Below are 14,032 nucleotides of genomic sequence, written 5' to 3' on the forward strand. Positions count from 1 at the left end.
TCAGTAACCTGCCAACGCATTACATAACTCCAAAGGACAGCGCTTACCAATGGTTTTACAGAGTGTCGCACCGTGACCTTGAACTCTGTTAACCTAAACTATTGGTGCTCGCTGGTGTATTTGCTTAAGGATCCACTGCTTTTCATTCTAACCGGGTGTTCAGTATTTGGCTAGCAATCCAACCCCTGCTCCTCTGTCTGTTACACTTCCTGTGTTCAGTTGCCAAGACTCTGTAGATCACTTTGGTTATTATCCCACTAATTATGCTGACCTTTTCTCTCACATCTGCATTAAAAATGCAAACGTTCAATGATGCACGTGCAGATTTTCTCAAAATAATAATTTAAATAATAAAAATTACAGGTTTTTTTAAGTCTTTAATTATTTCACCACCTCTTCTGAAGAAACTCGTTCATGTTGCTCATATCTCTAGGGGCCGCAGGAAGTCTCCATCACCCAAGTGACCAGTCTTTATGTAAAAACTGAGGCAGAGAATATTGGCAGGTGCTCTCAACAATGCCTAATCTTGTCTTTACCTTTTGTCAGCCTAGCACAGTGGTAGCACTCTTGCCTCTCAGTCAGAAGGTTGTGGGTTCAAGCCCCATGTCAGGACTGACTAAATCACATCATCAAAGATGACACTCCAATGCAGTGCTGCATTGTTGCAGGTGCCATCCTTTGGATGAGATGTTAAACCGAAGTCCCATCTGCCACTTCAGGTTGATGTTAAAGATCCCCTGGCGCTATTCAAAAAGAGAAAAGAGTTTCTCCTGGTGTCTTAGCCAAAAATCCCCCTAAATAAAATTGGTCACTCACTCCATGGCTATTTGTGGGACACTGCTGTACACAATTTGCTGCCGCGTTTTGCCCACAAAATATACATTCCATCCACTTTACAGTATATTCTGTGAAGTGTTTTGAGACATCTCAAAGACATGATAAGGTGTTATGTCAAATGCAAAGGTTATTATTGCCCGTGCGCACACACATTTTCCAACGGAAGTCAGTTAGAGAGCAATCAGAACTGGAAACCTCAGCATTTTGTTGGTTTTACTCTCCCCCCCACCCACTCGAGTGAGTTTGAGGCCATTGTTGTGTTAGATGAGATCAGCTAAATCAGCACAAACCAACATAGGCTGGGATCTTCCTGGTTTGGATTGCTGTATCAGAAGTTGGACAGTATCTTCATTAGCCATCAAGGGAGCAATTTCCAGACAATATTTAGTACAACTAGCAGGAGGAAAATTCCAGGTAAGGATGAGTTGAAACCTCCAAGCTGGAGGGTAGGATTTTTATGGCAGGTGTCATAATTTTATTAGGATTTTATAGGCAGGTCTCTAGTTTCTCAATCAGTGAACCTCCTGTAGTCACTCGGAGGTGCTATCAACAGTAGGGCTTACTGACTGCAAATGCTTGGAGCGGAGCACAAGGGATTTGATTGTCAATTTACAATCCCTCCCCTTTCACTGTCCCCATTCTTCCCCTGATATTGAGTTAATTAGTAAATATTGTGGACCCACCAACTATTCCCATGGGATGCTCTGGGTCCCATCTGCTCTCTTTGGAATTTCTACTATTAGTAATCACCCTCTCTTTCAAGCAACTTAATGATCTAGTTTACAGCTTCCTCCTCGGTCCAATTAACTTCCACTTTAGCTGCGAGTTTTTGTGCAGGACCTTACCAGATGCTGTCTGAAAGTGCAGATGTACGATATCGTATTCCCTGAATCCACTAACTCTGCTCCCTCTGCTGAGACACCCAATAAATCTGATTAGTACCACCTGACTTTCATAAAGCAGTGTTGGTTTGAATTCTTACCGATGCTGTCACTGTTGCTGGTACCTCTCTGGATTTACAGCCTATGCTGTCTTGAATTGCTTCCTTTATAATAGACTCCAAATTGTTCCCAGGATAAAGACTTTCTAAAACTTGCTTGACTTTCTAATCCTTCCTTTGGAGTCTGCTGCGTATTGGTTGGAGCACTCGACTCGCAAGTGAGAGGACCTGAGATTGATTCCCGGGCAAGGAAAATTGTAGGCAAGTTTCACCTGGGTTCAATTCCTATAGGGCAAAACTGTTTCCTTACTCCACAAGCCTCTGTTTATCTAGCAGTAAGTAGGAACCCGGTTGTTAGTCGATTGGCAGATTGCTTTTCCTGGAGTAATAATCCCTTTTTTAAAAAAAATATGGTCACTCAATCCACGACTGTTTATGGGACACTGCTGTATTCAATTGGCTGCCGTGTTTCGTCCACAAAGTATACAGTGAATTCACTTTACAGTATATTCTGTGAAGCACTTTGAGACATATTTATGACTTGGTGTAGATGCTCCTACATCAAATGCAAGTATTACTATTATAAACTTTTCCCCATCTTCACTTCTGCACATTATCATTCTTCTTACAGGAAACATTTTTAAAAAATGTTTTGTGTAAGAAAAAGCCATTAAAAAAATGTTTTGCTTTAACCTCCCAATTTCAGCGATTTTTTTTTTAAAATACTGGAATTCGACAACAACAAAATTACATTTGTGTAGTGGCCCAAAGGGCTGGATGAACAGTTAACAAAGAATTAACAATCTTAATTCATTGTTAATCTCCAGTTTCTGTTGCACTCGCCTTATTCGTGCCCTCTCCAGTGTCTTTCTGAAAGAATGCCATTTCTGTTTAAATGTACTCTCCCAGCATTTCCCTATGTATTGTCCTTTGTTCGCTTACTGCTTTCAAATCAGTTCTCTGGAGCTTTGACACATCTTAAAAAAAGATGCTTTTCAAGATAGTAACACAATATCAACCTACATGTGGTATTGTGATCTCTGGTAGTCAATTGTTCTCTCAAACCTTCAAATGTTTCATTGGCTTTGATTCCCCATTAAATATTCTTTTAATGTGCTCTTTCCTGGCTTTCTTTATTTTAAAATACTGTGTCAACATCACAGTCCTAATAATAGCTCTGTAAATATTCCTTGTTCTAAGATCCCTGCTGTTGTTATGTTCTTAAGTTGCCGTCTGCCTTTTTAGGTGGACATTAAAGATCCCATCATAAACAAGAGTTTTCTCCTGGTGTCCTGGACGTTAAATTGGTTATCCATTTAACAGTTGTCTGTGGGATGTCGCTGTGTGCAAAGTGGCTCCTGTGTTTGCTTGTGGAATGCACAGTCACTACACTTTGCAGCAGTTGTTTGTGAAGTGCTTCAAGATATTCTCACATGATAGGGGTGGTATGAAATGTGAGGATAATTATTATAGAATGTAATCCTTTTCATGATCAATAATGGAGTCCTGTGGTGTATTGGTTAGAGCACTCGCCTCATAAACGAGAGGACCTGAGTTCAATTCCCAGGCAGGGCGAAACCTTAGGCAAGTTTTGTTACTCCAGACGCCTCTATTTACCTAGCAGTAAGGAGGAACCCGGTTGTTAGTTGATTGGCGGATTGCTTTTCCGGGGGCAATAATCCCTTCAAATTGTTTTTAAAAAAAATTTGGGTCAGTCAGTCCAAGACCGTTGTTGAGTTCTACCCACAAAATATGGAGTCAATTCACTTTACAGGATTTCCTGTGAAGCCCTTTGAGACGTTTCAAAGACGTGATAAGGCGCTATATTAAATTCAAAGATTATCATTATTATTTGATTCAGTTTAATTATAGTAGCCCATAATTAGTACTGAAGAACCCTCTTATAGCACATTTTTGGGGATATCCCACCCAAATCCCAAACTGTAACAGAACGCATTCATACGTGGCAGGTAAAAATATTCTGGTGGTGGGGGGGAAGTAAAACTCAGTTACAGTGTCCCCTTGTGACCCAGAAGGACCTATGTCTAACTTGCTACTCCGGATAACTCGTCACTGAGCTCTTTTCGCTTGGAGTGAATTATCAGGAGTTTAATGTATATGCTCCCCTTGACGATATCATCCACAGACAATTCCAGCATTTTTATTGTTAAATTTTTAATATTTTTTTAAAAATCAAACCTCAGCGGAGTGGCTAATGGCCGGTGACGGGCAATCCAGACTTGCTTCTTTTAGGTAAGATGAAAAGATTGAACGATTGGCCAATCTCCAGAGCTGTGTGTTACGTATTCAAATTAATTGCGGTGCTGATTTGGTGAATTGGATCTTTGGTTCTAATCAAACTCACATCGTTTGCCGCTCAGTCTCAGAGGTGAATACAGGGAGGAAAGAGGGTGCAGAAGGATTGAGAGATCAACAGAGTCAAAGGTGACAGAGAGATTGAAGAGAACCAATCCAGAATCTCTGACACCCTCCCTCCATCCTTGCCCCACCCCTTCCTTCCCCATCACCTCCCCTCTCCCTTCGGCTCGGTGTCGTGCTCCACCAATGTCAAGCGCTCTGGGACGCTACTCTCCACGAGGGATGCTACATAAATGCAGATTGTTGTTGTTGTTAAGGAGGCAGAGGGAGTCCTGGATGCAAGGCTGAGATGATGTTGTTAGTGACTTTGATCAGGGCATCTCAGTGTGTGGGTGGGGAGGAAGCTGAAATGGAGTGAATCGGACAGTTTCAGGCACAAGCAGAAAATGTTTTTTTATAGATTCCCATTCCAATTTCTCACAGGATTTCTTTAATAATAACAATAATAATAATAATCCTGCATTTGATATAACGCTATTCACGTCTTCTATACGTCTCGAAGCGCTTCACAGAACAGACTGTAAAGTGAATTGACCGTATATTTGTGGGCGGCAGCCATTTGCGCACAGCGGTGTCCCACAAACAGTTGTGGATTGAAGTGACCAACTTTATTTTGGGGGATCTTTGGCCAGGACACCGGGAAAAACTCCTTTCTCTTTTTGAATAGTGCCATGGGATCTTTAACATTCACCTGAACAGGCAGGTGGGACCTCGGTTTAACATCTCATCCGAAGGACGGTACCTGCAACAGTGCAGCACAACCCCAGCACTGCATTGGAGTGTTAGCTTAGATGATGTGATTTAGTCAGTCCTGTCATGTGGTTTAAACCCACAACCTTCTAACTGAGAGGCATGGATTGAGTGACCAAATTATTATTGTTTTTTTCTAAGGATTATTATCCTCAGAAAAGCGATACACCAATCGACTAACAACTGGGTTCCTACTTACTGCTAGGTAAACCGAGGTGTGTGGAGTAAGGAAACTTGCTCAACATTTCGCCCTGCTGGGAATCAAACCCAGATCTCTCGCTTGTGAAGCGAGTGCACTAACCACTGAGCTACAGGACTCCACATGTCAATGTATCCATCTCTAACATTAACAACAAATTGCATTTATATAGCTCCTTTGGCATTGGGAAAACAACTTACGTTGTTGGATTTTCAAATGTTTTCACCCGAACTTACGGGTTGGATTCAGAGAAGTGCTGGGGGGGGAGATGACCGATGACATGGTCAAGAGAGGAAGGTCTTAGAACGGACATTGAAGGAGGCGAGGAAAGGGGTGAGGAGAAGGGACTCCGGGATGGACTTCCAGTGAGTAGGGGCAGATGGGCTTAAATCCCAATCGCCGATGGTGGAGCAGACAGGACTCACTTCACAGAGATTTCTGTAAGGTGTATGACTGTTTTTCTCGGGAGGACACTGCAGCCAATTTGTACACAGCAGTATCCCACAAACAGCCATGATCAGTATTTATTTTCTCGGGGTTGGGGGGGAAGGGGGAAGGCATACAATGCTAAATTCTAAAAGCCTTTTGGAGCCTGGATTATTATTACAGTATTAATAAATGCGATGACCCTGAATTTTTTAATAGCCGGAACTTGTCTCGTATTTTTTTGTAGGCACAGCAGGCTGTGTATTACTCTGTGTAAACTACTGATTTAAGCACCATCTCTTTTGAAAGCCAGAAAAAAGTAAAGGGCAAACATCACTCACCCACAGGGACACTTGTAGTTTATCATTATGAACACCAGAGTGGAAACTTCAAAAGCAACTTATCAGCCAGATGTTGGCTCCTGTTGTGTTTTTTTTTGGCCCGATTGCCTTTGGTGATGTTTCCAGAATTTAAAATAGCACCGTACATTTCAACATGTCACAGAAACAATGCTACAGGACTGGTGATGTGTTTGGGACTCATTTAACGTACTAAGAAAAGCAATTTGGGCATTTTTACGCTTTGCTTTCATTTGCCCTTTACAAACAAAAATACAGGAGAGAATAGTTTAGTGTTCGGACTATATTTATTGCAGTTTCAAGAGAGAATTGAAAAACATTGTTCAGGGTGTAGGAATTGATGAGGATTGCAGTCACTAGGGGCAGGGAATCCTTCCTCTCAACTCCTGTTAACCCTATAAGCCAAAGCCCTAATGGGTTGGGTGATCCTAGCTGGACAAGTGGTGGGAAAGCTTGCCAGACGGCAATATCAATGGCAAGCTATACGGTTTTAGCTGGTTAAACTCCAGCAGTATCCCAACGAACACTCTGGGGTCCCCAAGCCTTGGCTCTGGCCAACCTGAGCCTAATACTTTCCGGAAAATTAGGTAAGCAGAATGCGTCCCTCCAGGGAGAGAGTGCACATTCCATTCCAACAATCTTATCTGTGGAATTTCTATGCGTTGGTGGGATGCGTGGAAATCTGAGCTTGGTTTAGATACTCTTAAGCACGGTGATAGGTTTCCGCATGCGCCAGGCGCCTGGTTGACCAGAACAAAGTACAGGAGATAAAGAGAGTTGGTATATGAAAATGGTACCAGTCAATGCACTGCAATGATCCTTCCTCGTCCTGGGCATTCCTATATTGCTAAATGCAGGAGACTGTGATCATTACCTCGGCTGTGAATAGTACACACATTCACGCTCTCGGGTCTCTTTATCCTTGTAGATTTATGGATGAGACGGACAAAGGTGTAGTGTTTGTCAGACCCAGGAAGTATATCCACTCTTCGGGATCGGAACCTCCGGAGCTGGGATACGTAGACATCCGTACTCTGGCAGACAACGTGTGTCGTTATGACCTGGATGATATGGACGTAGCCTGGCTCGATCTGCTGAACGAAGAATTGAAGCTAATGGGTATGTTTGCACTGAAGGTGAATGAGAATTCTCACACCACTAGCTGGATTTTAGGAAAGTTCCTTCGCTTGAAGGCAGGAGAGAGTCTTGTCCCGTTGATTTAATTGAAATCCAGAGTAAGCAAGTGAGTGATGTGGCATTATCCTCGGTGGATGGATGAATGAATATCTTGAGTGCCTTTTTGAACGTGCCTTGCCGATGTGACGTTTTTATGGTTGGGAATTTGCTGTTTTAATTATTGCACCGCCACGTTGGCATAAAGTGCGGAGTGCACAGCAGCTGTGATTGAGAGACTTGGTGAGTAAGATTTCCCAATTAGTCGAGCATCAGGAGCAATTATGTGCTGCCAATGCATTTTTGGGACTGAGAGATTCAAAGTCATTTTGCTGATGGCAAAGAAGGGAAAGAAGACGGAAGCACAGCTCTTCAGCTCCTGTCAGCGGCATTGGGAAGGGCACCATTTAGAGAAAGTCAAGATTGTGTTCCTGCTCTTTCTCTCAGGAACAATATGTGATGGTTTAATATGTGAATATAATATGTGTTTAATATAATATGTGATGGAATAATACGTGAAGGCGAGTGGCTCATTATACAGTAAATCTCACATAAGTCGTATCAGTTGGGACCATGCATTTAATATGACTTGTGCAAAGTATGAGTTATGTCAAACTTGCATGGAATATAAACTCTTGAATGGGCTTGGGCAGATGTACAACTTAGGCAAATTTATACAGATCAGACTTGTGCAAATTTTACAACAACAACTTTGGTTTATATAGCGCCCTCCACACCGGATGGCGTCTCAGAGCGCTTGTGTGCACTTGTATAATATGCGCTATTTGTGAGACACTCCTGTGCACAAATTGACTGCAAAGATCGCCCGTAAAACACACATTAGCTTTACTCAAGAGTATATATGTGAAGCGCTTTGAGACATCCTCCTGATGTTGAGAAAAGGCACTGTATCAACTGCAAGGATTATTAGTATTATTCTATTGACCAGGGGGGTGATGCATTCTTTGGAAAGTGATTTCTGATGAATCCAGAAGGGTTGGTGTTACCCCGATCAATTTGGTAGCTGGAAGCTTTTTGGAGGGTAATAGTATTTCCTCAGTCGTTCTGCCACGGTGACTGTTGAGAAAGTGCATGGGGAAGGGTGGCTGTGTGTATAGCTGACCTGGGATCACTGAATGATATATTTGGATACCGGGGTGAAGAAGTGTTTCATCTTGAGAACTGACAGCCATCAGTCTTGATGAGCAAAATTATGCATCAGAAGTTAAAAAAAAATGACAAAAAGAAGCTTATTTACCTTGTTGTCAGTCGATTGGTGGTTCGCTTTCCAGGGGTAATAATTCCTAAATCTAGTCTTTTGTGGGCGAACCAAATATTGCACAGATTTTACAATGTATTGTGTGAAGCGCTTTGAGACGTCTGTATTATTATTATTAATTAATCAACATCTCTTTCAGTGCTTGAACTAAAATATAAGTTTTTCACGCTTAAGACTTTGAGACATGAACTACAGTTAACTCCTCATAACTCAACCCTGGATTAATTTGTCACTACCACTTAAGTCATCATATTGTCAATATCCCAGCTGCATTTATTTATGTGTTTATTTATATATAATATATGTGTGTGTATGTATATGTGTGTGTATGTGTGTGTGTGTATATATATACAAGTTATCAGGAGTATATATATATATATATCTAACTCGCCACTCCTGATAACTTGTCACTGAGCCCTTTTCCATTGAAGTGACGAGTTATCAGGAGTTCACTGTAGTTAAGTCAGAATGTCACTGCAGAATCGACCCTGGGCTAAGAGACTGACAATTAGTTAGACATCTCTGCTGTACATAATATTTTATTAATTGGATCTTGCACCTCACAATGTAAAATACTGACAATTAAACCCACATCTGGATCTGGTTCAATATGGTGCAACAAAATAGTGGTACTAGTGTTGTGTATAGTGTAAGAAATCTGTTCCACCTGTATAATCTTTCAGAGTAGAACTCAAAATAACACACGTCTCAAAGCAAGTTAGTATTATTAATATTAATCAAACTATTTTGAGCGTCAAAACCCATCTTTCACTTGTAAAGTGGTATCCAGCCAGCTTCAAGACTGAGTTTTCAGACCCTTTCAATTGTTAATTAAATGGAGGGAGATGTGGGAGGGGAGCATTATTCCGACACGATAGTATTTGACTCGGAGGAATCCTGCAGGCTGCAGGTTCAAAAACAGTGGAAGCCGCTCAAGCTGGACACATTGGGTTCTGCTGGCCGTTCTGTCCAGTTTAAGCGGCGTCTGAGGTTAACCGAAGTTCCCCTACCTCTTCCCGCCCAGCAGAGGAGTGACAGTGGTGCCTCCTCCCTCAGAGTGCGGCATTTTGTCCGGATTAACCGGCATATTTAAAATAGGTAAGAATAAAAATGAATCGGGGCTCGGCATGTTGTCTGATTTATCTGGCGTCCGGGGTTTACCAGCGTCCGGTTTAAGGTGATTCACTGCATTAACATATTACTAATGATGCTTCAAGCTTAGGAAATGTCAGTTCCAGGTTAGATTGTTAAAAAAATGACCCGGAAACACTGATCGCTCTTGATCATGTATGAGTCACTCCCATGTTGTGTGTTGTGGCAGTTCAGTGTCATCCTCTTGCTGAACATCGGCCCTCCCTGTTGAGGGAATGTGTGTAGTTGGCACTTTGCAACTGCATTAACGTCTCACCTTGAAGCAAACCTGCTCGCCATTTTGGTTGTCGTGAGCTCTTTGTAACTCATTTTCAGGCCCTCTACTAGCAGCCTTGGCTGAATCATGACCAGCTTCCTCAGATGCAAAGATGGGTATGGTTAGCAAGTGTCGAATTGCACGCGAGCGTGAATGAACGTAAGACGGGTCAACTATTGACAGAAGATTTTATTTATTAAAACCAACAGGGATAACAGAATTAGATGAGTTCACCATGGAGAGGGTCATGGAGGAGTTGGAGCGAAGATGTTACGACAACATGAATCATGCCATTGAGACCGAGGAAGGACTGGGGATTGAATATGATGAAGATGTGGTGTGCGACGTCTGCCAGTCTCCAGATGGCGAGGATGGCAATGAGATGGTTTTCTGTGACAAGTGCAACATATGTGTTCATCAGGTATATTCCTGAATTCATCCATTTTACTCAACGAGTTCATTTATTCAGGTGAAAGATGAGCACCTTGACATATCACTGTGAAGCACCATGCTCCTTTTTTGTTAAGCTAAGCATGAGAGGATTGCTTTACGTACCAAGGTAACATCTAGTTAACTGCCGGCTTGTGATATGATGTATTACAGTTTATACTTGCACTATGTTTCTTTTTAGAAAATGGGTTTTATCATCGCCCACCCCCCCTCCTCCTCCCCAGCTATGGTCATTCTCTGATTGACTGGGTGTGATTGATGGTGGTGGGTGGGGGGAGATGGATTTGAAGAGAGAGACTTCTCATTTGACTTCTGTCAAGTTATTAGAGCCATGTAAGTCCCAGATCTCACAATCCCTTCCAGTGGTATTCCACACATATGCGAAGCTTTGGAACTCTTTCTCCCCCCATTCCCTCTATCTTGCCCCCTCTTTCCCCTCTTTTAGATCACGACTGAAGACCTTCCTCTTCGACCATGCTTACGGTCACCTCCCCCTTGCTCCCCGGCTTGGCGTCAGGATCCGGCACCGTAAAGCGCTCCGAGAGGCTGCCGTGCTTGAATGGTGCTGTATAAGTGCAAGTTGAAATGAATGATCATTGAAAGTAAAGTTGTTCCAATTCACCTGATGTCTGAATAGCTCCGTTTCTAATTACCTCCCCGCCACCCATGTGCGAGGTTGTGGTTTGCATCCCTCAACTTGCCCAAAATTGGGATTGTGTAAGTGTGAAAATCACGGACATCTGTATTCGTGTTCCCCCCACAGCTCCACAATGTGCTGCTGCATTGGGCTGACACAATACGTTGCATTGGGAAAAAAAATCAAGTCAAGACTCGTTCTATAAAGATTTTTTTTCCCCGAAACTTTTATCTGAAACCGAGAACGAGAAGCGGGACTTGTTTTGCTTTGGTTTCACAGAGCTGCGTTGAAATCACGCCAAGCACATTGAAGTGACGTCATAAGGCGCTATATCAAATGCAAGGCTTCTAAGCATAAAAGTAAAAGGCTTTGCTGCTTTTGAAGTGGTTAAGAGCAGTAGATCTCAACAATAAACCAACGATATTCACACTAGAAAGAAGCAAATCTGCACTTCGGAATCATTTTGAGTGTGGGCGGCCAAGTAGTATTTGAAGGAATTGTTCTCTTATAAGCTTTTATTTACCACTGCTGTTGAAGTAGCTCTCTGACTACATTACCACTGTGAGGTTGCTGAAGGTGGAGAAGGTGGGGATATGCCTGTATCTTAAACAATACTTACTGCCTGTATGTCCAGCAGAGTTACAAGATTTTAGCTCTGATCAGAGCTTGGGCTGTTCCTTCACATTTTCCACACAGCAAGGATGCCGCCAGAGTGTGTTTAGACCCCACTGAGCTTTAATAGAGCATTGGATACCTCTGAAAGCTCAGATAGTTTATCCAGTAATAATTCAATGAAAATCCATGAAAATAAACAGTTCAGTAATTTAAATTAAATGTTTGACTTTTTAAAAATAAGTCAATGAAATACACATAAATACATGATACAGAAATGTTAATTTTAAATTTAATGCTGATTGTAGTGGGTATGTCTATGGTACATATTTTGATTTTTATTCCATCCAATTTCCAATCTCCTCTCCAATGGTATTTGATTCCTTCGTACCTTCTACTAGGTCCCTGTCCCAATGGCGACAGTCATTCTGCAAGTACGATTGGTTTAGTGTGACATGCTAACACACTGCTTAACCAGGGCCTCACAGCCAAGTGCAGTCCTGATCACTGTTCAAACCACATGTGTATCTTCCTTTGTGGGGCTCACTGGTTATCGATCAGGGGCCCTGGCTCGTTTCCCCCCAACTAACCCAGAGCTGCTGAAGCCAAATGTATTGTTGTATTGCCCCAACTGATACCAACTAATTCAACACCGACCAAGGTTAGAACCTGCAGCCTTCCACTTCCTGTACCATAGGGTGCTTTTGCTTTTACTAAATCAGGGAGCTTAAGTGTGGTACACGGTATACGAAAATAATATTTCATAATCTATTTTGATCACTTCAAAATGTCCATTCACGCTTGATGTGATACAAGTCTATACAAGTACTCTAATGTTTCATTGCTGCATCCTCAGTGTGTTGTTCTGTAATCTCACTGTAGATCAGGTTGGACCATCAGGGATTCAAAACACATCATTAGGATTGGAAACAACCCAAGGGCAGGGAAATATGCAGCGGCAGAAGCATAATCCATTGGTTTATTACTAGAATGTGATCATTTACCAGATCAGAGACAATGTGGTAACACCAGCTTCCCCGCCCTCCCTCCCTCTCTCTTTTGAGCATAGTGCTCAGAGGTACAGGATGAGAAAACGCAAACCGATCTCGTTTTATGCCTGTACCATCACAGAAAGAATTCGACAGTATTAACACAATGTGCAAGCAGGCATTAGAGACCTAGGAGATTAAAAGCAACAAAGTGAGGATGACCTGCAGGTTACACTGCTTGCTAATGTGGTAGCTGTTGCGAAAGATGGTGCAGACAAGCATGTAAGGCTTGCAAAGTCCTTAATTGGTTTGCACAATGTATTGGATTACTGCTTGGCAGGAATCCAACGCATTGTGCAGATTTCTATAACTGACTTAGATGCTGTACTGCAGGTTATGTAACTAACATGGAGGCTGGTGCTCAGTGGATTTAGTTGTCTCGCTGGTGAAGTATAAATTGCGCCATGTCTTGAGTTTTGGTGATATATTTACTCCTGAAGCCAACTGAGCTTTGACTCTTTAAATACTTCACTTTGCATAAGGTGAAAAAAAAACAGGTGAAGCTTAAGATTGAGCTTTTGACCATGATGGTGGTTTGTGATCCTTACATGGTCTTGATTTCAAGATCCTCATCCTCACCTACAAGGCCATCACGGCCTTGCTCCCTCCTACCTCTCCAACCTACTATCCCCCTACCTACCTGCCCGTACCCTCCGTTCCTCTGGCTCCGGTCTACTCCACGTCCCCCGCCCCAACCGCCCTACCATCGGTGATCGGGCCTTCAGCCTCTCAGCCCCCAGGCTCTGGAACTCTATCCCCCAGTGCCTTCGCCGCCTCCTCCCTTTCCTCCTTCAAGGCCGGTCTCAAAACCTTTCTCTTTGACGGTGCCTTCAGCTCCCCTCTGACTCTCTTCCCCCTCCTCGCTCCCTCCCTTCCTCCCCTCACCCTGACCATTTCCCCCCTCCTCGCTCCCTCCCCTCCCCTCACCCTGACCATTTCCCCCCTGCTCGGGTCATGACCCAACTGTGCAGCGCCTTGGGACGTCCTCCTGACGTGAAAGGCGCTTTATAAATGGAATCTTGTTGTTGTTGTCGTTGTTGGAGAAATCGTACTTGGAATATGAGGGCAAATCACTGGATTTCTCACGTCCTGGATCACAGGCTCCAGGGTTTGCAGTCTTTGCTGCTGTTTGGTGGCGGAGGTAATAGGGGGGGTTGCTGCCGCCAGCAGTCTTTATGTGTATGAATGGTGCCTTTTTGAGCATATTATGCGATTGTCAATTGCATGTGTGCTGGTGGTCACTGGGAGTGGGTTGTAGCCAGATTCACCTCAGGAGGGGGGCAGTCTGCCAGTTATGAAGCTAAAAAAAACTAGACATCATACGAACCTACAGGATCTCCAGAAAGACCTGTTAACCTCCCTGCCCCCCCCCCCCCCCCAGCCCCCACCTTTCAGTGCACTGACCAACAACTCAAGCATGTGGAAGAATGACGATAATTAAGAAGTAATTAATTGCATTCAGTAAAAGTGTTTAACTGTATTTAGATGGTGTGTGAGCACCATTATTTTCATGGCAGATATTGACCGTCGCTGG

At 43.0% G+C, this 14,032-nt stretch overlaps 1 protein-coding gene across 1 annotated transcript in view; it reads left to right on the forward strand.

The window, feature by feature from the left end:
- The window catches only part of LOC103181313 (protein Jade-1), a 45,357-nt gene that overhangs the window by 12,499 nt on the left and 18,826 nt on the right, over positions 1-14,032 (forward strand). The window contains 2 exon segments of the mRNA XM_042338933.1: positions 6,819-7,009; positions 9,960-10,171. Of these exon segments, the coding sequence (XP_042194867.1) occupies positions 6,819-7,009; positions 9,960-10,171 (403 nt within the window).

The sequence above is a fragment of the Callorhinchus milii genome, unplaced genomic scaffold, assembly GCF_018977255.1.
Source record: "Callorhinchus milii isolate IMCB2004 unplaced genomic scaffold, IMCB_Cmil_1.0 Scaffold1, whole genome shotgun sequence".
NCBI lineage: Eukaryota > Metazoa > Chordata > Chondrichthyes > Chimaeriformes > Callorhinchidae > Callorhinchus > Callorhinchus milii.